We start from the raw sequence: 22,099 nt of genomic DNA on the forward strand, positions 1-22,099 counted from the left end.
TGTAGAACCTGAGCTGGGAGGCGGGGGGAGGGGGAGGCACAGCTCCCCAGTTCTCAAGCCTGGATGCCTGTTCCTCCCTACTGGGCTCCCCAACATGAAATGAGGGTTCTTTTCCTAGATCTCTTCCCAAGCCTCAAAAGTCCTGATCTTTTCAAACAACCATGTCCTCTTTCCGTTCACGAGTGGAAGCAATTTCAAGGTCTTGAGGAGGGTGTGTGGGCAGCACATGCTCGGCCCCAGGCCGGGGGTTGGTGCGGGGCTGGGGGTGTGAAGGGGTGAGCACAGAGCTCCCTGTCTCTGGGGACACTGTGGGCAGAGCTGAATGGGTGGCAGCAGGGGGTACTCCTCACTGGCCTTGGTGGCGGGCTCCGGGGGCAGGACCCACCTCACACTGGGATGAACTTGGGTGATTCTGCTCTCCCTGGAGCCCTGGCGCACAGCAGCAGGCCCTCTCCTCCAGGAAGCCCTCCAGCATCCAAGGCTCCATCCTACCCTCGTCCCCAGGCCCCCTGCCCAACTGGTAGAAATCAGGCTGGAAGAGGTCCTAAGGGAGTTTATTGCCAGTCTGTGCCTGGGGGCCACGGTTACCAGGCTTTGTCCATCTTTGGGGGCATAGGCTGCCTCCAGAGGACCAGGAGGACAAGGAAGTTGACGGCGAACTGCACGTGGCCGAAAACGGGGACTCCAAAGCTGTGGTACAGGAGGCCTCCCAGGGTGGGCCCCAGAGTTCGGGTCAGTGGCTGCACGGAGGCGCAGAGGCCCAGCATGGTTCCTACGGGGGGGGGAGGGGTGGGTCGAGTCGGGCCCGGGCTGGTCTCTCAGCATCACTGCCCCAGCCGCCCATGGCCTTGACGCAGCTACAGCCTCCCTGTCTCCCCCGCCGCCCTCCACCCCCCACTCCCTCCCTGCAGAACCCCCAGCCATGCAGGCGGAGCACTGGGGCCTCTCGGGTGGGGAGCTGAGCCTCTGCCCTCCTCCAGAAAGTTCCCAAGCACAGGAGGAGCCTGGGAACAGGGCCCCAGGTCGTGGGCCAGGCCCTGCCCCGCCCCCCCACAGGCCTGCCTGGGAGGTGGCAACCCAGCCAGGGGCCCCCCGAAGCACTGCGGTGAGGGCTGGGCTGGGGTACGGGGTGGGCCACCACACACCCGTCACCTGCACAGCTCCCGCTCTCACGTGGACTGCAGGGAACTCCCCCCAGGGCGGGGGAGGGGCTTCGTGCGCTCAAAGGGCCCGCACCTGCTTCTCTGCACCCACTTCCCGGGCTCGCCAGGCTGCCCGCACCCCTCTTACCTGACACCCCTACCTCCACACCCCTCTTGTCAGCTGTGCCCTATGCAGGCCACCAAGCGTGTGGTTTCTGTCAACACTGCCATCTGCCCCGAGGGCCCCAGGCTCCAGGGGCTTCACAGCCCTCGCTCTGGGGGCTGGAAAGCCCTGCCCTTGGGTCAGCTGGGCGTGGCCTAGCAAGGCCCCGCCCAGGCTCAGGGCCAGCTTACGGGGAATTTCAGAGCAGCCCCTCCCGACGCCCACATGCCCTGCAGACACCAGGGAGTAATTACCGCCCCCTCTGTGGTTTCCGGTTCCCAGGCTGGTGCTGGGAACCAGCTCCTGGCTCCTTCCAAGCTGAGGGATGGTGCCTCTGGCACATGGGGCCCTGGTGGTCTGGATCTGCTCCTCCCTCCTCCCTCTCAGGCCCTGCCCTCATCTCTCCAGGACTTGTTCCCCTCCACTCTCCTCCTGGCCTCTCACACCTGCCAGCCCACATCCTCCAGGAAGCCCTCAAGGACCAGTCTAGCCTCCCAGGACCACAGAGCCACAGGTCTGGAGGGCCTGGGAAGAGGCCTTGCCCAGCAGCCTCCCCATTTTCATCAGGGCCTCTAGACCTCAGTCTGACCTTCCCAGATAGGCGGGCAGATGGACGGAGGGTCAGCCAGGGCCCTGAGCTTTCTGGCCCTGCTTCCAGGGAGGGAGGTCTTTGACCTCAACCGGCCCACAGGAGCCCTTGATCTTGACCTGCACCATGCCCGGGGCAGCACGGGGGCAGAAGCCTGGGCAGCATCGGGCACAGGGACCCCCAGTCTGGATGGGAGACTCCTTGGCCTCAAGAAAGAAGGCCAGGTGCAGAGTGGGGGCGCCTGAGTCCCACTGGGTGGCCCAGGGGCAGCACTCACTCACTCGTTCACTCAGGAGGCACCCGCACATCCCGTGCGCAGGGAGGGAACAGGAGGCCCTCCCCGTGCTAGACACCCCTGCTAGCCACCCCCTCTGGCCTCTAGCCAATCTCTGCCCATGCTTCAGAGCCAAGCCAGACGCCACCTCCAGGAAGCCCTCCTCCGCTCCCCCAGGCCTGGCCCTGGGCTGATCAGCAGCACCTGGTGCAGGGTTGGCTGGGCCTGGCTGGGCTGGGAGGTGGGCAGGATTCTCTCCTGAGCCCTCTTGCAGCCCACCATCCCCAGCCTGCCCACTCAGACCCCCAACCGCCCACCCTACTCGATGCCCACTGAGTCCAGGCAGGTCCCACATCAGGGCAGCTGCTTTGCCCGAAACTGCTCAGCAAGCTTCCCAGAGAGGAGGGCCGGGGTCTCCCCAGGGCCTGCCTGTCACCCGGCCCGGGATGCCACACTCACCCGTGTCTGAGGCCGAGACAGCCTTGGTCAGCATGCTGTCGGTGACCACGTTGAGGGCACACAGGCTGAAGACCAGGCCGGGCATGAGGAGGCAGAAGTGGAAGACGTTGGCCATCAGCGCCTGCCGAGGGGCAGAGCAGGGGCCACGGTCACGGGGCCTTGCAGGGCCTCGCGGGACTAGGGTGGAACTGCCCATCCCTGAGGTCCCACTGAGGTGGCCCTGGGTCGGGGTAGAGGGGGCCAGGGGGCCCAGGGGCTCAAGTGCAAACTGGGCACCGGCAGAGGGTCAGGGGAGCGGGCCTGGGACCCTGCTCTTTGCGGGGCAGCCAGAGGCGGGGGCTCTCACCATGGCCAGTCCCACCACGCTGAAGACCAGCACGCTGGCCCGGAGCAGGGCTCCCTCAGAGAAGCGGCTGCTCAGCCACCCAATGACCAGGCCCTGGATGACCTAGGCGAGGGCGAGAGGGTGGAGGTGGGCGCAGCCGGGCCCGGGGAGGGCGTCTGGGCTGCAGCCAGCTGCGGGGCCGCCCCCACCACCTGCAGCCCCTGGGGCTGCTGCCACCAGCCACAGCAGGTGCCAGGCGCAGGGCACAGGGCTGGACCTTGGGTACCCACGATAGCCTCAAAGTCCCAGGGGAGACGAGGCCAGCAGCCTGGGCGCCTCGCACACACGCTCGCGCGCACGCGCACGTGCACGCACGCACGCGCACGCACGTGTACATGCACCTGTGCGCGCACACACGTGCACAGCCAGCCACTCAGAGGTCCGAGTTCCACATTCAAAACTAATCTATGCAGTTTCAGGCGTGATAAACATATTTTAATCAAAGGGCCGGTGAACTCCTGATGGGGGTGGGGGAGGCCATGGCTTACGGTGCAAAAAGCTTCTTTGATAGGAAAATGCTCCCAGTGTGGCCCCGACTCCAACCCTGGGGACCCCGGGAAGCACCCTCTACCGTGTCACCTGGCCCCCATGTGCCCCATCCTGGCCAATCACTCGTCCTCAGCTCCCTCTTTGGCTGTCTCATCTGGGAGGTGGGACCTGCCCCATTCACAGATGGGGAGACCAGGGCACAGAGGAGGGGGGGCTGGATTGACCCCAGCTCAGAGCCCTAGTGCCCGTGTGGGGTCGCCCTCCCAGCTGGCCCTATGGAGACCTGGTCCCAGCAGGCGGGCGCACCAGCTACAGTCAACTGGGGCCAGGGACTGGGCCAGGAGCCCTGTGTCCTCCACATCTCAGGAGACTACCGCTCCAGTTACAACTGGGTAAACTGAGGCCCAGAGGGTGGACGTCACTTGCCCGAGGTCCCAGAGCTGGCCAGGAGTGGGGCTGGGGTGGAGCCCAGGGTGATGGACTTGTCTTGAGCCTGGGCAGGTAAGCAGGGGGCAGCCAGTCTCCCCAGATAACCCCCCTTCCGCCCTCCACTCCCAGCTCTGTCCTCCTGGCCGCACCCCCCTCTCCCGGCCCCAGGGTCAGCCAGCCAGGAGCCAGGTTAAGGTTAAGGCTCCCCTTCCTGCCCTCGCGGGGGTGGGAGGAAGGCCCCAGAGCAGGGACACCCTGACGCTTGGGATGTCACTCAGAGGACAAACCCAGCCCTAGGCCGTCCCCAGGCCGGGGTGAGGCTCCCTCTTTGGTCCCCTGCCACCTTCACCAGGCAGACAGGAAGTGCCCGGGGCGCAGTGGGTTTGAAGCAGCTTCCCCTGGGGCTGGGCCCTGTGACGGGCGGGCCAGCCGCTTCGGAACAGGATGGACCACTCTCCGAGATGGCAAAACGAAACTGTCTCAAACCAAAACCAAAGATGTCCTTCTTTAAAAAAAAAAAAAATCCTACTTTCACACTTGCTTATCTTAGTTTTTGTTTGTTTAAAGGGAAGATCTACTTGGCAAGTGTCTTTTAGTGCCCTACACCTGAGAGGAAACCACCAAAGGAGGAGAGAGATTTCAATCTGCCTCAGCTTTTCATACAGAGCCGGAGACCAGGACCCGAATGTACTGGGGTCACCTTTCCGTTTTCCCATTAACTTAAACAAAGCCTAAACTTTCGTGCCTTACGGGTTATTACATGAAACTAGAGCTACCAAACACACCAGAAATTTCACTTTCTCCCAACCCTCCCATCTGGAGTCCCTGTCTGCTCCCCTGTCCTGCTCCCTGCCACCCTGGCCCGAGCCACCTCCACCTCCCCGGAGGTCACATCAGCCACAAGCACCCAGTTCCCCAGCAGGGGGCTAGTAAGACCACATCCAGCCTCCAAACGGTCCCACCCACTCCGAGTAAATCTGAGTAAATCTGGGTCCTTCTTGGCCTTGCAGACCACCCCCCACGCATGTCTTCAGAGGGCAGTCCTCTCCCCTCAGGCCGGCCCAGCCACCCCAGGGCCTTTGCACCTGCAGCCCCTCCCTCTCTGAAGTTCTCTCTCTCCAAGCCTCTCCGTGGGCCAGTGGAGAGCCCCTACCAGCCCTAACCCTAACCCCAACCCTAACCCTAACCCCATCTGAAGCAGCATTTCTGCCTCTCCAAGGGTCCTGGTTCTCCTTTGAGGTTTTGTCGCCCCTGACACACCAGGTGCGCCGGTGGTTGGGGGCTTGCCTCCATCTCCCGCCCGCCCCCGTACGACGGAAGCTCCCTATCACTGCAGCGGCGCTATGCCTGGGGCACAGATGAAGGCCGAGTGGGGGGCCCTCACAGGAGGGTCCTAGAGGGACAGAAGGCTGCCAGCCCCCCGGGGGAAGGGTGACCACCATCCCCTCATGTTAGGACCATCTGGGCTGCCACCCCCTGAGACCCCAACCCCAATGATCCCTGTACCCAGGGGGCTGGAAGGGGATGCTGGTGGGGGGGTTCGCCCTTGGGATCAGGCGGCAACCACACCTCAGGTGGGGCAGGAAAGGGTCTGCAAGGGAAGCAGCAGGTGCAACAGCAGCTGTGGGGGACCAGGTGGGAGGCATGGTTCACCCAGCGGCGGGGCCGCCTCCCCGGACCCTCGGTGACCAGCTCTACCCTGGCCGGGGGGGAGGGAGGCACCCGACGAAGGTGGCTTGGGCCCCCCCTGCAGACGCATCTCAGGCCCTCAGCTGCCTCCACCTTCCCTCCGCTGGACTTAGGGCCTGGGGCCTGGCACCCCACACGGCTCTGTGGGCTCCCTGCCCTCCCCAGGCTCCTCCACCCGGTCGGCCTGTGTTGGGGTCCCCAGCGCCCCCCCAGGCACTTTCCCGAATCCCACCACTGCTCTCCAGCCCTGTCCACCACCATCCTCACGGGTGCTGGAGCCCAGGCCTGTCTCGGGCTGGCCAGAGGCTACCAGGGTCTGTCCCTGAGGGCCTCGAGGGCTCTGCCGGCTTCAGCCAGGCTGTAGACTTGGTCTCCTGGTCCCGGGGAGCCCAGGACAAGCTCAGCCTGGTGCTCTGGTCCCAGGCAGGCAGGAGCAGCCGTTTATTTTATTTTAAAAATTATTTTTTATTTTTAAGATTGTTATTTACTTCTTTTTGGCCACCATGCACGGCTTGCGGGATCTTAGTTCCCCGACCAGGGGTGGAACCCGTGCCCCCTGCAGTGGAAGCGCGGAGTCCTAACCACTGGACCGCCGGGGAAGACCCGGGAGCGGCCATTTAGAAGAAAGCTCCAGTGGCCCCCAATTTAGAGTATTATTGTTGTTGTTGTTTTCTGTTCATCTCTTTTCCTTCACCAGGCTGGCACTTCCCAGCCCACCCAGCTAGGCCCTCTGGCCCATGGTGGGGTGGGGGCCAGCCCCTCCCAAGAGTGGCTATTTTAGAACCAGAGTCTAGACCGGTCCTGGGCCCAGAGGCACCGGGCAGCAGATGGCCTGGAGGTGCTGGGAATGCCACTCGCTTCCGGAGAGCGTGAGCTCTCTCCCCCGCCCAGGCAGATCCCAGAACAGCCCCTCCTGCGCTCTGGCTGTCAGGCAGATGTCCCGGGCGGCGGCTGCACGTCGCCACCTGTCCCCGCCTTGGTCACACGACCGGTGGGCGGGCGGGCAGGACACAGATCCCGGCCATTCTCTCCTTGCAATGTGCCCCACTGCTGGGGTCCGCCCCCCTTCCCGACTGTCCACTGCCGGTGCCCAGGTGGACACTCGGCGGACCACGGGCCTCCGCCGTGTTTCCCAGTGGGAGGCCAAGGGCTGGCCAGCCTCCACTGCGGATGAGTCTCCCCTCTGCCCTCCCAGGCGGGACCTCCGGGCAGATGGGTGGGCAGACAGACCCAGGCGTGGGAGCCGTGAGCAGGGACAGGAGGACAAGCCAGAAGCTACAGTGTGGATGGAACACCCAAAAGGCGGGCGTGCAGGACGGACGACACCTGAGCTGCGGGGAAACCGAGTGCCGGTGGCCTGTGAGGTCCTGGGACCCCAACACAGGCCGACTGCCCAGAGGACCCTGGGAGGGCAGGGAGCCCACAGAGAGTCGGGTGCCGACCCCCCGCCCGCCCTGTGCGCCCGGCACCCACTCACCATCTGGAGGACCCCGAAGAAGGACATGAGGTAGCCGGCCTGGGCGGCCTCCAGCTGAAAGAAGTCCATGGAGATGAGGGAGAGCATGACCATGAAGAGCCCTGGGTGAGGTGGGGGGTCAGGGGTGAGGGGTCAGGGCTGCGCAGGTGCGCCCACACCTGCTCCCCCCGGCAGGTGACCCTCACGGTGCCAGGGGCCTGGCCGCGGTGACCGGCTCAGGGGAGACCAACGTGAACCTTCTCCGAGGTCGCCCCTGACAGGTCCGCCCCATGCGGCTGCTGTGGCCCGTGAACAGGAAGGTGCCAGAAGCTGCCCCATGCACAGGGTGGCCAGAGCCCAAGACTGCCTGGGGGTGGAGGCTGGGAGATGGGGGACCCCGGACTGATGATGTAGGCGGATTTGGTCCCAGCACTGACGTCGGTGACCTGGGCTCCCGTCACTGTGCCCCACTGAGCCATCCTGTCACAGGTGGAGCTGGGAGGGGGCCTGCCCAGTTTGCCTGGACAGCTTCCGGGGCCCAGGGATTAACCCTTTAGCGCCAGTGTGGGAGCACCTGAGCGCCTGTCAACCATGCCTCGCTGACTTGTCCTCTGCACTGCTCCCCTGTTTGGAGGACCCCAGATGGGGGCTCTGAGCGGTCGCTACTGGGCAGGTCTGCGGTCAGGGATGCCCTCAGTTGCACCGAGAATGTGTGTGTCCACCTGCAGACACACTGTCTTTCCCACCTCCTGGACTGTCCTGAGAGGCCCTGGAAGCCACAGGCCCGGGCGGCGAGACCTTCTGTAGAGCAGGGGTAACGGGGGCCCGAGCAGGGCCCTGGGGGGCAGGAGGGAAGGATGGAGACCCTCACTTCTTCCTCCTTCTGGCCTGTGCAGCCACAGCTGCATGAACCAGTGGGCTGTCACCCTCTCTGGGACAGATGTGCCTGGATAGGGCCCAGTGGAGTCTCAGAGAGTGGGACACAAGGCAGAGCCAAGGGGTGACGCGCGGGCTGCAGACCTCCGTCTCCGCGGCCCTGAATTCTCAGCCGCACCGGGCTCTGGACGCTGGCCGGGCAGCCCGGGACTCACCTGAGGGGAAGCCGCAGATGACCTTGACCAGAAACACCGGCAGGACGCCAGGCTGCAGCAGCAGGCAGGTGATGGCCTTCAGGTCAAACACGCTGGCCTTGGGTTTCCCTGAGGCACCCGGAGAGGCCACGGTCGCACCGGACAGCCCGCGCCCCAGGGCCCACTGGGTGTGGAGGAAGCGCTCCTGCTGACCGGTGTCCCACACCCACCGGGGATGCGAGCTCCTCCTCAGGGTGCCTCCCACCAGCCCCCGCCGTGAGCCCCGGGCAGCTCATCACACTCAGGGCTGGGCCTCAGGCCCTGCTGACCCTGGGGACCTCTGGATTCAGGGGGCAGCTTGGCCTGGACCTGGGTTCTGAGTGATGGAGGCTCTCGGGGCCAATCACACAGTGATGCATGAACGGGGCAGCTGCTGCCTGCCTGGCCCTGGGCCCGGGCGACGGCACGGCGAGGCTGGTGAGGCAGCCGTCAGCCAGGAGCGGCCACCTTACCCTGGTCCGGAGGACGCTTGGGTGCCACGTCATAGGCTCGCAGCTGGGTGTGGCGGTGCCCCCCTGCTTGCCTCTCCCCGGTTCTCCTATGCCTTGGCCCTTTTCCTCTGTCCCTTTGCAGGCCAGGCCCCCACCCAGGCCCTTCCTCTTGACTCTTTCTGGGCTGTTCCATCACAGCCATGGCTCAGGAGCCTCCTGTCCCAGGTGGAACTCTCGGTCACCGGGCCAAGAGGCATGGGGTCCCACTCTGGGCCAGGCCAAAGTGGCTGGGCTGGGCCGCCCTGGAGGGGACCCCCCCCCCCCTGGAGCCCTGACCTCTCCTCGTGGGGCCTGGGAGGCACGTTGAGCCCACAAGCCCTAACCTGACTGTGCTCTGTGCCCCGCCTCGGCACCCCGCCCCGGGAGCTGTGTTCCTGAAGCCGGCATTCTCACGTCCCCCCCATACAGCGCAGGGACCGACTGCTCTGGGCCTCAGGATCTGGCTCGCTATGCCCGCCCCATCCCAGGTCCCTCCTGGTCCTTTCCAGGCTCAGCTCCAGTGGTGTCCGAAGCTGGGAGGTGCCCAGCATCCTGGAGGGGCCCAAGGAAGAAAAGACGGCTTGAGTGGCCCCGAATGCCTCAGGCCCATTGCTTGGAGCACACACCCCTCTGCCCCCACAGATGAGAAAACACCAGGGATGCTTTGGTACATCGTGGTCTTGGCAAACCCTCCCCGAAGGGTGGGCCGGGCTGGGGGAGGCCTAGCCCGAGGTCCAGGGTGCTGGCTGGTGGGAGGGGAGGGCTCACACTTCACACTGGCCAAGCATCCAGAAGCGGCATAGCTGGTGGGGTGTAACCGGTGAGGGGTGTCTGGTAGGGCAGACCCAGCGGGATGTACCTGGTGGGGCCTACTTTGTGCGTATGTGCTGGGGTGTGTCTGGTGCAGCTCACCTGGCAGGGCAGCCTGGGCACGGGCGCTGGCCCCTTTGGTGCTGGTGGGGATGCAGGTGAAGCTGAGGATGGCTCCCAGGAGGCTGATCACAAGAGCCACGATGACCGGACACTGAATCCTGTGAGCGACACGTGTGGTCACGCAGGGCTCAGGACCCAGGGCACAGGTGTCACCTGCGGCATCTCCCCCACCTGCCCCTTCAGTCACACTCAGGCTCTGACAGCTGAGAACAGCTCAAACCCTACCACTCATGTCCTCGCGCAGGCTTCCATCTGGAGGCCAGGCCACGGGACCCTCAGGGCACGTTAATGAGGTGATGGATGAAGAAACAGGAAGCTCTTGGCCTCCCGACCCTCAAGCTATGGGTACAGCACCCCGGTCCTGGCAGCCTCCCAGGATGTGGTGGCAGAGCGGGAGCCGGAATGTGAGCCCCAGAAGGGCTGGGCAGGGGCCTGGGCGGGTGGCGATTCTCCAGGGGGCGTTGGGCTCCCAGGCTGCTGACGGGTGAGAAAGGCCCCCGAAGGACCGGGCTGCCGTGCGGTGTGCACCCACTGCTTCCGGCTTGGGCAGGGGCGTTAGAGGTCTGGGGCTGTGCTCCGCGGAATTGGAACCAGCAGGGAGGATGCTCCCCAGACAGCCCCGGCAGCGCCAAGGGTCCTCCCCACCCTGTAGAGCAGGACACTGAGGCTCCCGGGGGAAAGGGCCCCGTCCTGAAAACCCTCAGTCCTCCGGCCTCTGGTAGGACTGGAGGCGCCGCCTGGGGTGGATGGAGGAGGGCGGCTGAGAAAGTGACCATTGCCCTCGGTGACTCAGGTGAGGCAGGGTGCTGGCTCACGGTGAGCAAAATGCCAGGTGGCACTGGGGCCAGGGCGCCAAGAGGGGCCGGAGAGACGGGGGCTGACGTGCCCGGTGGGCAGGGGCTTGGGTTTGAATCTCAGCTCCACCCACCCACATGGAAGACTGTGGGACCCCCTGCAGCCCCATCTGCATCCTGGGGATTGTCCTGCCTCCTTCCCCTCCTGGGGGAGGACAGGCCTGCACTTAGGGGGCCTCAGGAGCACCCCACCACCACTTCCTGGAGGGGGCGGGGCAGGCGGGGCCCATGGGGTTGGGGGGCGTCTGGCCCCCCGATAAACCTAGGACACAGCCCTCAGGGTGCCTTCCCGCCTGCCCACAGCGGCACCAAGGGCCGTGACTCAGGCACTCCCCTCAGCTGTCACTTCTGAGGGAGCATTTCCCCTCCATGAGTCACTACATGGAAACTCAGCCCTCAACCTCTCTGGACCGCACGGGCAGACCTCGGCCTCCAGCTCCAGGCAGCCCTTGTCACCTGGGGACAAAGGCACTGGGGCCCGGCCCCTCTGACTGCCACCGTTTCCTCCTGAGGGCTGGAGGAAGATAAGGAGTGAAACAGAAAATTCATACTGAGCCAGGCTGCTTCGACCGCCAGGCCTGTGCACAGCCGAACACCCTGCCCCTCTGAAGCACAGAAAACTCCTATACATCCTGCAAAGGCCCTCTCTGTGAGGCCCTGCCCCTCTTCCCAGTGGGCGCCCTGTCCTCTGAGAAGGGCTTGCTCTACTCCAGGGCCAGTATCCATCCCCGAAGGCAGGTGGGCCTGGGTGGGACCCTGTGCTGAGACCCCAGTGGGCATCAGAGCGTGGACTAAATGGACGACAAAAGTCCTGCCCCAGACCTTGTCAGTGTCCTGGGAGACGCCCTCCGCACTTTCACGCGAGGCAGCCACAAGCTGCCTGTGACCTTCCTCGGAGTTCAAAGAGAGGACTCCCCCGCCGCTCCACCACAGGTGCACACACGCGCACACACCTGCACACATACACGTGCATGGCTCCTGTGGGAACCTCAGGCAGGGAAGCTGGTGGGGACTCTAGCACCAGAGAATGGGCCTCGGCAGCCCCTTGTTTCTGGGGCTGGGACCTACCCGGGCTCACACAGTTGGTCAGTGCTGCAGTCCAGTCTGCATGTGCCACTGACCTCTCCCCTCCCACATGGGCCCATCTCTGGCCCCCAAGCCGATACCGACTGCCTAGGATGCTGGACATTTGGGCTTTCTGGCGGCAGGGGTTCCGGACAAGTCCATTGGCTGCCAGGTGGGAAGGGTCAGAGGGCACTGGACCCCAGAGTACGGCCTCTGCTCGGACCCAGGGGAGGGACGAGGCCGGGTACGGGCCCCGCAGGCCACTGTCAGAGAGAGGGGCCCTTTCTTCAGGACTGTGGCCTCAGAGGCCCACACGTCACTGCTCCGGGCCTCCCTGGGCAGGGACAAAACCAGCTTTCTTTGCCAGATGCCCCGGAAGTGCGTGAGAGCAGAGGCGGCCACTTAGATGGCTATTTTGGGAGGCTGGTGACAAGTGAGCGGCTGGTGGCAGGGAGCCAGGCCCCTTCTCCAGAGATCTCTCCTGTCCCTGTGTGGCGGCCAGTGAACCGAAGGGGACACGGGGACCCTGGGGGGCCCCGGGAGGGAGTCGGGGCCCCCAGCTGCCCCAGGGGAGGCTTGGGTGTCCTTCCCCATCCAGAGTGCACTCTCCGACTCCCCCAGACAGAAGGCCAGAACGGAGAGCGAACAGACGGGAGGAAAGCGTGGCAGCCCCGGGTCCCACATGGGGACCTTCTTGGTGGGGACGCCCTCCAGCCTCGTCCCCCTACCCACTGCTGCTCTGTCGTCCGAGACACAGCTCAGGAGCCCCTCCCCGGGGGCCTTCAGGCAGCCCACTCCCAGAGTCTGCCTCTGGCCCTGGGGACCTCTGGGACGCCAATTGCACAGGATGGGGCTCCGGGCCACCTGTCCACTGGCTCATTGGACTGTTTTTACAAACGGGGCACTGACCACGAGGCAGGCACTGTTAGCGTGTCTTTGTCCACCCACCCCGTTTTATTTTTGGTTGAATGCATGGACGGGAGACTGGATGGATGGACGCGTGGATACCCTGAAAGGGCCCCGGGCCAGACTCAGGGCACCCGAATTCTCTGTCCCTTCTCTGTAGCTACCCTGCTGGGTGACCTCCTTTCCTCAGATGCAAATGAGGGATAGACTCACAGGGGCCACCCTCCCGGTACCCCTTGTCCCACGCCAAGGCTGTCCTGGAGGCAGCCCACCCCGAGTCCCGCCGAGGGAGGCCTCTGGAACTGACCACTGCTGCCACCGGCGCTGGTCAAACAGCAGCGGCCACAGATGCCACTTTCATCCTTATCTCGAGGGCCCGGAAGTTGCCGACGTGACATTATCAGGAGGGTGGTGGGCCTGGCCACCTGCCCACCCGTCAGCGGACTCTGAGCCTGACACCGTCCATCTCCTGCCCGGCATGGAGGGGACAACTCCTCCTGAAGCTGGAGCTGCCCTCGCTCCCCGCCTGCTCCGGGATTTCAGAGGGGATGGCACTCAACCAAGGTCCCCCGGCCTGGCCGCAGGTGGGGCTCAGGGCCTCCCGGGCTGCGTACCGCTGTCCTGTCCAACCTGAAGGGCAGGCTGGGGTCAGCAGGCTTCATGGGCAGCCTGGCCGTGCGGGGCTCCTGGGAGGCACCGGGCATCCAGCCCGAGCTTGGCGGGGAGAAGTGCCCCTGACTCTCCTGATCCACAGTCCATGGCCCCGTGGCTAGAACGGTGTCTGAAAATGGACGTCTTGTGGGCCCACCCCGTCTTGTGGGACGTCAGCCCTGCTCTGGTTTCCGAGTCCCAGAAAAAGGCCCTAACGCTGTGTCCGGCCTGAGCCTCTGCAGCCCTCTGTGTCTCTGGAGCGTCTGCCCACACAGGCCTCCAGGCAAGCCCCAACCTCCTTCCTGCCCCAGGGCCTTTGCAAGGGCTTCCCCTCTGCCGGGAACACTGTCCGGCTGACAGGTCTAGGCTGAGGTTCCTAGCCCCACTACTCTCAGCCATTTGTGCCCTGTCCATGGACCTCCTAGTGCCTGAAACACCCAGGTTCTGTCTGCAGGGGCGGTGTGGGCCTCAGGGTGGGGAGGGGAGACAGCAGGCCTAGCTGGCCCCGCGCACCCTCGATGAGCCATCTCGAGCACCAAGTGGGATGGGCGGCCCGGGTGACCCGTGAGTCACCCCTGTCCCAGAGCCGCTCAGGGCAGCCCTAGATGTCTACTCATTAACTCTAGGGACGCTGCCGTGTCACTGGGGTGGAAACCTTCCGTCAGCAGGATAAGGGTTTCCCATCCCCTCGCCCGGACCAAGGGCCGGGATACGGTTCTCGGGTCGACTGGCCCACCCCGGGCCTCCAGATAAGCAGCTGGGTCACACCAGCTGAGTTGCCAGGGCCCGCTGGGTGCGGCACAGGGCTGGGGTCAGAGTGGGACCACAAGCCGGCCAGTTACTGCCCAGGAGGGCTGGCCGGTGACACTGACGCCCCGGTTTGCCTGACCTCTAGGGTCTGTGGCTCTGGGGACCTAAAGGAGCTGCCACCCTGGTGGGCCGCCTCCGGGGGGACAGAGCCTTTGGGGGCTGGACTGCGGGCCCAGCTGTACCTGTGGTCTGTGTGCAGTAGCCCCTCAGCGCTCAGAGGAGCAGGGGGTCCTGAAAGGCGCCCCCCCACCCCACTAAGTCCAGCCATCAGGTCTGGGCTCTGCCTGATCCCACCATCAGCGGCGTCTGACAGGTGCCCCCCCGCTTCTCAAATCCCTGAGCACCCCCGACCCGGGACCCAGCTCTGGTGGGCTTAGCAGGCTGTGCCGCCCACCCCAGAGGCAAACGGCCTCCCCAGGCTGTGAGGTGTCAGGCTCGGGGACATGAGTCACAGAGCTGCCCCCTCACTTTTGCTAAATGACTCAGGGCCCAGGTCTGGGTCCTCCATGGGAGCTAGGCCTCCCAGCCCTGAGCTCCAGACTGGGCCCAAACCAGTTATACCACTACCCAGCCCACGGCAGTGGCTGCCAAGGCCACTTCCTCCTTCCACGTGCTTCCCAGCAGGGGGTGGGGCACGGCTGGGGACTTTGGGGCCTTTAGGGGATCAGGGTGGAGGTGGGCAGGGAGACTGCACACCGTGCCTCAGTTTTGACCGAAGAAGCGGGGGTGGGGCGGGAATGGGGCCTTTACATCTCGCCTGGGCCTTGCCAAGTGGCAGAGCAGGCTGCGGCCCGCAGAGAGGCTGGACAAGGGAGATGGGGCATCTGCCCTTGCCATGGGGCATCAGGGGCCGGCCTGGAGCCCACCTTCCCTGGGCCTTGGATGGGCACTGGAGGCTCCACGGGGGAGTCTTACCCTCTCGGGGCCTCGGTTTCCCCACCTGTCAAAGGAAGCGTATACAGCGCCTTAGATCTTGGGATGAAAGAAGGGAAGCTAGTGGGACGCTCAGGAAGGTGAGGGCAGGGCCGGGGGTGGATGTGGAGGCTACTGGAAAGGAGGGGGAGGTGAGTGTGCCTTCGGGGTCAGCAGCTGGGCTGGAGAAAAGGGCAGGAGGGAACGTGGGGTGGGGCTGGCCAGAGGTGGCCTCTGTGCGTGTGCGGGGGGCGGGAGGGGTGCTGGCAAGGTGAGGAAGGTTGCCCATGGCCCACAGTAGCAGGTGGCTAGGCTGGGAGGTGAACTCCAAGTCTGGGCACTGAGAGTCCCGGCGTGAGGGGAAGCTAGCGGGGCTCCTCCCCACCCTGTCCCTCCCTTCCCAGCACCCGCCTCACACCCCTGGTGCCCCTCCTTACTCTGCAGCCTCTGGCCCTCTTTCTTCCCTCCCTGGGGCCACAGAGGCCCTCTTTCTCTTGACCGTGGTCCATCTACCAAATCAGGCTTCCACCCTCATCGCACATGGAGAGAGGCGGCCCTGGTTCAGGCGGAATCCGTCACGGGCACAGGGTCCCATCCTTGACCCACACGCCTGGATGTCTCCCCGGATCGCCCTCCCTTCTGGTCCTCCTGGTACCTTTTCCTGATCCCCGGCTTCTAACATGAAGTGCCGGGCACCAGCCTCCATCTTAAGCAGTTCCCAGGGCTAAGAAGCCACCCACTCGAGGACACAGCCCCACTGTCCTCCAACTCAGACTCCCCCACCCAGCCACCCACTCTGGGGTTCCTTCAAGTGTCTGCTGAGCACCAGACTCATCCTGACAGAGACGCAGCTCCCACTGGCACCCTGGCAGCTCGGATCTCAGGGAGGCCCTCGGCTCCCCCAGGGCCAGCCCTGGAGTCTGGGTACGGCCTTGTCCACCTGCCATCCTCTCCCACCTGGACTGATTCAGTAGCCACCCCTCTGGTCTCCCTGAGGTGGCCCTATAGCCTCCACATCCTCGATGCAGCAGCCAGCTCATCCCCTGCCCCGGCTCCTCCCTCCCAGGGCTCCATGGCCTGACCCACTGCCCACCCCGGCTCCTCCACTCCAGCCACACGGGTCTTCTCGCTTCCCCAATCTCAGGGCCTTTGCACTTGCTATCTCTTTGCCTCCCCAGATGTCCTCCAGCCTGACATTACAGGAATACACATCATGTTCATTTCATCTGAGGACTCGCCTGTCCCATTCACCACCATATCCCAGGACCTGGAATCCCAGGGGCACTTAATAGGTGTTCAGTAAACGTCGATGGGGAAACGAATGAAGCAGTCCTGCCCTCCGCGCCCCAGCCTCCTGCTCACAGCACTCAGCAGAGCCGGCCACCCCCAACCCAGCTCAGAGGAAGATGACGGGGAGGGGGTGGGGGGCAGAGGCCTTGAACAGACCTCCCTCGAGAGAGGGAGCTGCCTTGACAAGGCCACTGTGCTCTCCTGTCCCCCAATCCCTGGGATTCAGCCATCACCTGGCTCCCAAGCCTGGGGCTGGTCTGGGGGCACTCAGGGAACCTGGGGAAACTAAGGCCCCCAGGGGCCCCGGCATAGGATCATTCAAGATGGTAGGGCCAGGTGCTGGCCTCATGCTGAGTGCAGGCGTGTGTGGTTCAGACACCAGGAGGGCCAGGGCAGCTCATCCAGGCCAAGGCAGGATGGGCGGGTCACCAGCTGGCACAGGGCCTCCACCCACAGCTGGGCCGGGCACCTACCTGCCCTCCCAGAGCAAAACCAAGGTCTTGGGCCTGAATGAAGGTAAGGTGCAAAGTCCATCCCTATGTAGGAAGCTGGTTTTGAGTGGGTGTTGGAGTGCCTGGAAGAGGTATGGGGGAGGGACAGCAGCAGAAGCGAGGTCTCCCTGGCTAGGCAGGGCCTGGCTGAGGATGTCCTGGGCATGCACGCCTAGGGCCGTGGGAACAGACGGCTCTGTGCAGCCCCACTGCAGGGTCAGTCCCTGGAATGGGGTCCACTCTGCAGACCACATGTGAGAGCTGCTGCCCACGGGCTCTCAGGACGCTGGGCAGGAGCTGAGTTTAGCCCCCAGACCCCTGGGTGCGCAAAACTACGGGGGGGGTGACGGCAATAGAGACCTTTAGTTCACACACATTAGCTTTCTACCCCCCACAAGCCACCCTCGCTCCTTCCAGAGGCAAGGGGTCTGGCTGCCCACAGCATCCCCATCGCAGGGAGGTGACGGCACCATCACCCCGCCCCCAAGGCCTACCATCTGGTTCCTTTAGGTTCAGCATGGGACCTCCCAGGAATGAGCAGCCCGAACGCACGGACCTGGTGGGGCTGCAGCGTGCGGCGAGGGTGCCCCCAGCCGGCCGCCCCGCCCACGTCTGCCAGCCGCACTGCCCCCTGCTGGCCATGCCCACGTCTGCCGGCCGCACTGCCCCCTGCTGGCCACTCCCTCGTTTGCTGGCCGCACTGCCCCCTGCCGGCTGCGTCCCCGCGGACCCCGCCCACCGCAAGGCCACGCCCCGGATGGCCATCCCCAGCTGTAGGTTCCTGCAGGTCACCCTCCCATGGACCCCACCCGCTCGCTCAGCGTGCATATGGGGGGGAAACCAAGGCCCGGAGAAGTGGCAGGGCTGGGCCGAGGGCCGGAGCGCGGCGCAGAACCGACCCAGCCTTGGCCGTCCTGATCCGTACCCACACCCCGCCTCGTCGGCCCTCCCCCCCCCCCCCCACGACCGGGTCCCCGCCCCGACACTCACCCGCACGTGCTGCTCAGGGTCCCGCCGAGCAGGGAGCCGAAGATGATGCCAACGCCGAAGCACAGACCCAACCGGCCCAGGGCCGCGGGCCGCTCCTCAGGGGCAGACAGGTCCGTGATGACCATCTGGGCGGCTAGGGGGTGGGACGGGGGGCTGACAAGCGCGGCCCCCTCGCCGACCGTCTTGTAGACTACGGACCCAGGCCACGCCTCGCCTCGCCATCCCCACAAGGCAGACCCGACCCACAGGCCACGCCCTCACACCACTCCACTCCTCTGACCTGCCCCTCCCCCAGCCTCCCCCCACATCACCCGCGGGACCCCGACCTGCCCCCAGGCCGCGTGCTCCCCACTCTGGTCGCGGCACAGGCCACACCCCATCATTCCTCACCTCGGACCTGCCCCCTTCCGCGGGCCACGCCCCCGCATCACCCCTCCATCCCGGTCCTGTGCTCCAGATTAGACCAGCACCCTGGGAGTGGTCTCCGCCCCAACCCCTGGCTCAGGCCACGCCCACACCAAGCTCCCCCCGCCTCCCTCCGGTCCCACCCTTGGCCCTGGCTATTCCCACCCGTTCCCGCCCCCCACCCATGGTCCTCCAGCAGGCCAGAAGGCGCCCTACCTGGCAGCGTGTGCATGAGGGCGCCGGGCAGGCGCGAGGCAAAGAGTAAGGCCACGCCGGGCAGGGCCGGATTGCAGGCGGCCGCCAGGAGCAGGTAGAGCGCTGAGGACGCCAGGAAGGAGAGCGTGAACGCTGCCCGCGCCCCGCGCTGGTCTGCGAACCTGGGGGCCCCACACCTGTGACCCTCACAGGTGTGAGCAGGCTTCCCGCCCCTCTGCCCCACACCAATCCCTTGGGACTCCCGGGGAAACGGGCCGCAGTGCTCCCACGGGGCTGATCAGGGAGGCCCGGTGCTGCAAGGGTGGGCGGGGGCGCCCGGGGCCCTGCTGGGCTGCTGGTCTCCCTCCTCTCAGGGCCTGTTTCTCCATCCTTCCAGTGGGGCAGTTTTCAGTGACCTCAGGGGGTGGGGGTCTGACCCACACGGTCATTCCCACGCCTATGTGAATAACTTGTGGGATGCAAATGGACCAAGGGCATGTGCTTATTTTACAGAAAGTGCTTCCCAGGCTCAAGCCTGGGAAACCGCCCCCCCCCCCCCCACCCTGGGGCCTCTGCTCTGTCCGATGTTACCGGGTCTGGAGACCCTTCTTTTCTGTGGAGTAACTCTAAAAATCTGGCTCCTGCCACGCTGATCTGTCCACGGCAGGCTTTGCGGGAGGATGTCTGCTGTCACATCCTTGAGCCCAGCGCCCCCGCTGAGGCTAGTGGGGGTCTGGGGGGTTCCAGTCCCCAGAATATTCTTTTCCAGAAAAGTTGCTGGTGGGACCCCCCGGCTCAGTGGGGCGGGGCATTTATAGCTATGAGGGTCTCACCAATTAAATCCTCTCTCTTGGTCTGGCCACAAACCAGAATTCATGGAAGTTAAGGGTGGGGATACCCTGGGAGCAGGGGCTTAATGCAGTCTTAAAGGGACTAAAGCTACTCTGTGCCTTGGGCTGGCCACCCGTGAAGCAGCGGCTGCCATCTCTCTAGTGGGGCCCAGTGTGAGGTTTGGGACCCTGGCATAACCCAGGCCATGACCTCCAAAGGGTGGGCCTAGATCATCATGGGATGAGGGCCCCCAAACTTCCCTGCCCCATGGTACCTGCCAAACACGGGCCCGCCCAACAGCTGAAGCACGCCAAAGATGGTCTGCTGGTAGCCGAAGGCAACAGAGTCCATGCCCAGCCTCCGGGACAGATACTGAAACATATGTGGGGTCCATGGGAAGGGCCTGGAAGGACCCCAGCATCTGCCCTCTGGGGTCCTCCATGGGCAGGGCGTAGGAGGGGTAGCCCTGAGCAGGGTGGGAGGGAATTGAGGGACTGGCTCTGACTGCTCTGCAGTGCACCTGGGGGGACCGTGGCCCTGGTACTCAGCGGCCCTGGGGTAAGCGGCTGCTTATCTTGTAGCGGGGAGCCCAACAGGGGCTTTGGGTCCAGGCTCCAGGGACTCGGTACTCGGTGAAGGCAGTTGCTAGCCCCTCCTTCCCCTCTTTGGGGTACACCTCAAATGGGCGAGGGCAAATCCCATTTTACTCTGGTTCTGCACGTGCTGTGTAAAAGCACCTGGACCTCAGCACGTCCAGAACTGACTCCCGGTCTCCCTCCAGGACCAGCTCGTCTGCTCCACTGTTGATGCTTCCACCCTTCCAAGGGTTCAGGTCCAAATCCGCAGTGTCACCCCTGAGCCCCCTGTTTTTCGCACGCCTGTATCCCATCTATCAGCAACTCCTGGGCTCAGCTCCTTCTCCCCTCTCCAGCACTTGTCCCACTACTGCCCCAAGGCCTTTGCACTGGCTAGCTCACTCCTGTGTCTCTTTTAAGGCTTCGCTCAGGGTCACCTTCTCAGGGAGGCCCTGCTGATCCCAAACCTGCCACATTCCTCGGCACCCCCAGCGCCCTTCCTGCAGCACAGTCTAACTCTGCATTGTTTACTGCCGGTGGGTGTCACCAATGCTCAGGACTGCCAGCGGCAGGGGCGCACGTTGCATATTCTGAGTTCTGAGGCCGGGTGCTCAGAGTACCTGCGAGCACTTGTTGAACAAACACATGCCTCTCTTGGGAGAGCCAGTGGGAGGGGAGGTGGCACCAGCAGCTGCTCTGTGCCCCGCGTGTTAAGGATTTCAACTGTTCTCTCATCGCCCCAGCACCAACTCTCCAAGGGAGGGATGGTCGTCATCCATGTTATGATGACAGCAAGGCACCTGCACTGGCCACCTGGCTGCCAAGGAGAGGAGAAAGGGCTCAGACCAAGCCATTCGGTGGAAGAGAGCTAGGCTTGGGAAGTGGGGGAGTTGGGCTCACTGTCTGGCCAGGGAGCCCTGCCGAGGCCGGAACTGTGACAAAGGCAATGCCCCCTCCCACCCAGATCCCCACGTCCAGGCTGCTCATCAGAATCTCCTGCTGAGTGGCCAGTGGCTAGTGCCATGGTCCCACTGGGACCAGACAGATAAGGATCTCTGGGGCTCTGGGTCTTCCAAAGCCCCCTAGGTGCTACTGCTACAGGAGAGTGAGACCCCACGGGGCGGTATTGAATGAATAAACAAGAGTGCACGGGGAGGAGGATGGGTGCCCGGGCCCAGCAAGCCACAATGGCCACTTAAACCAAGGGGCAGCTATGGCCAGGCAGAGTTCCAGATCCAGGGAGGTGGCACAGACTGAGCTGGATCAGTCCTGCCCTCACATCCTGGTTGGAGAGACAGAAATCGTCTAATGCCGTGAAGTACAATGCGGAGCGTGGGCAAGCTGCATGAGGACACACCAGCCAGGACGGGAGGGCAAGTGAGCCCGGGTACCTGGCAGGTGTTGGAGGGAGGGCCCTGCCTCGGAGGAGGCCTGAGCAGAGGCCTGAGTGGGACTGGGAAGTGAGCTGAGCAGGTGTTGGGGTGGCGGATCAGTAGGGCCAATGCCCCCGGGTGGGGTGGGGGGAACAGCGCTAGGGCAGCCGTGGGGAGGGGGGCTGTCATGAGGACAGCTGGTGGTGCAGCCAGAGCCCAGGACATGCTGAAGGGGGGTGTCCAGAGGCATGGTTCCCAGGTGCCTTAACTTAGCTCCAGCACGGCAAGGGGTCCCCAGCCAGAGGAGCCTGGGCAGCACGAGGCCCGAGCCCCGGCCCCCACCAGGGCGGAGCTGGAAGGTGAGAGGGACGGCGAGGGCAGGCCGGTGGCCATGCTGCCTGTGGAGGGGTACTCACTGGCATGATGGAGAGCTGCATGAAGAGGCAGGTGAGCTCCAGGGCTGCCAGCACGTACGTGAGCAGCATGGCCCAGGACAGGCCCAGAGTGCCAATCCCGCTGGGGGACTGGTCCTGGCCCCTGGAGGCCCTGACTTCCCTCATCCTGGGCAGGCGTTGCTGGGAGACCCCGTAGGGATCCGAACAGGAGTCTGGAGGAGCAGGCAGGGGGCAAAAGTCCTGCTGTGCTGGGCAAAGGTGCTGAGTCATGGGGCAGGAGGCAGGTGGCCCTGAGAGGTCCCGTGGGAGAGGACGGGGATGCCGGACGGGGCATCTCCAGCCCCTCGCCGTGTGACCTAGGGCCAGTCTGGCTCTTGGAGAAGACCACAGGTGGCTCTCCCCCTCCACGACAGACAGCTCTGTGTCTCTGGGCACACAGCCGCCATGGAACCAGAGACAGGGACCCTCCCTCCAGCATGGGCTGCTCTCAGTGCCCCATTTTTAGAAGGAAACACAGGCCCAGAGTGGTTGCCGACTGCAGCTCAGGTAGGTGACTCCTGTGGGTAAGGGGCTGGCGGGGTCTCTGTGCTGGAGGGTTGGGGGGGTCTTCAGGCCCACAGTGCACCCTCCCCCGGCCAGTACGGAGCGGCTTTCAGCGTGTGGCCTACTTTGCCCAGCTCCTCCAGCCAGAACTAGAGGGGCTTCTGGAGTGGCCTGGGGGTGGGGGTGGGCGACAGCTCAGCCTTGC

At 64.6% G+C, this 22,099-nt stretch overlaps 1 protein-coding gene across 1 annotated transcript; it reads right to left on the reverse strand.

Moving 5' to 3' along the window:
- Positions 1–538: 538 nt before the first annotated feature.
- Positions 539–21,558, reverse strand: SLC22A18 (solute carrier family 22 member 18). The gene is made up of 10 exons (XM_059070218.2): positions 21,373–21,558; positions 19,283–19,380; positions 18,199–18,359; positions 17,578–17,710; positions 9,588–9,706; positions 8,167–8,274; positions 7,097–7,197; positions 2,974–3,075; positions 2,628–2,748; positions 539–772 (listed from the first exon to the last, which is right to left on the reverse strand). Exons 1-10 carry the CDS (start codon positions 21,514–21,516, stop codon positions 585–587), a joined length of 1,275 nt encoding a protein of 424 aa, XP_058926201.2. The 5' UTR covers positions 21,517–21,558; the 3' UTR covers positions 539–584.
- Positions 21,559–22,099: the final 541 nt, after the last annotated feature.

Source organism: Kogia breviceps, chromosome 7 (genome assembly GCF_026419965.1).
Source record: "Kogia breviceps isolate mKogBre1 chromosome 7, mKogBre1 haplotype 1, whole genome shotgun sequence".
NCBI lineage: Eukaryota > Metazoa > Chordata > Mammalia > Artiodactyla > Physeteridae > Kogia > Kogia breviceps.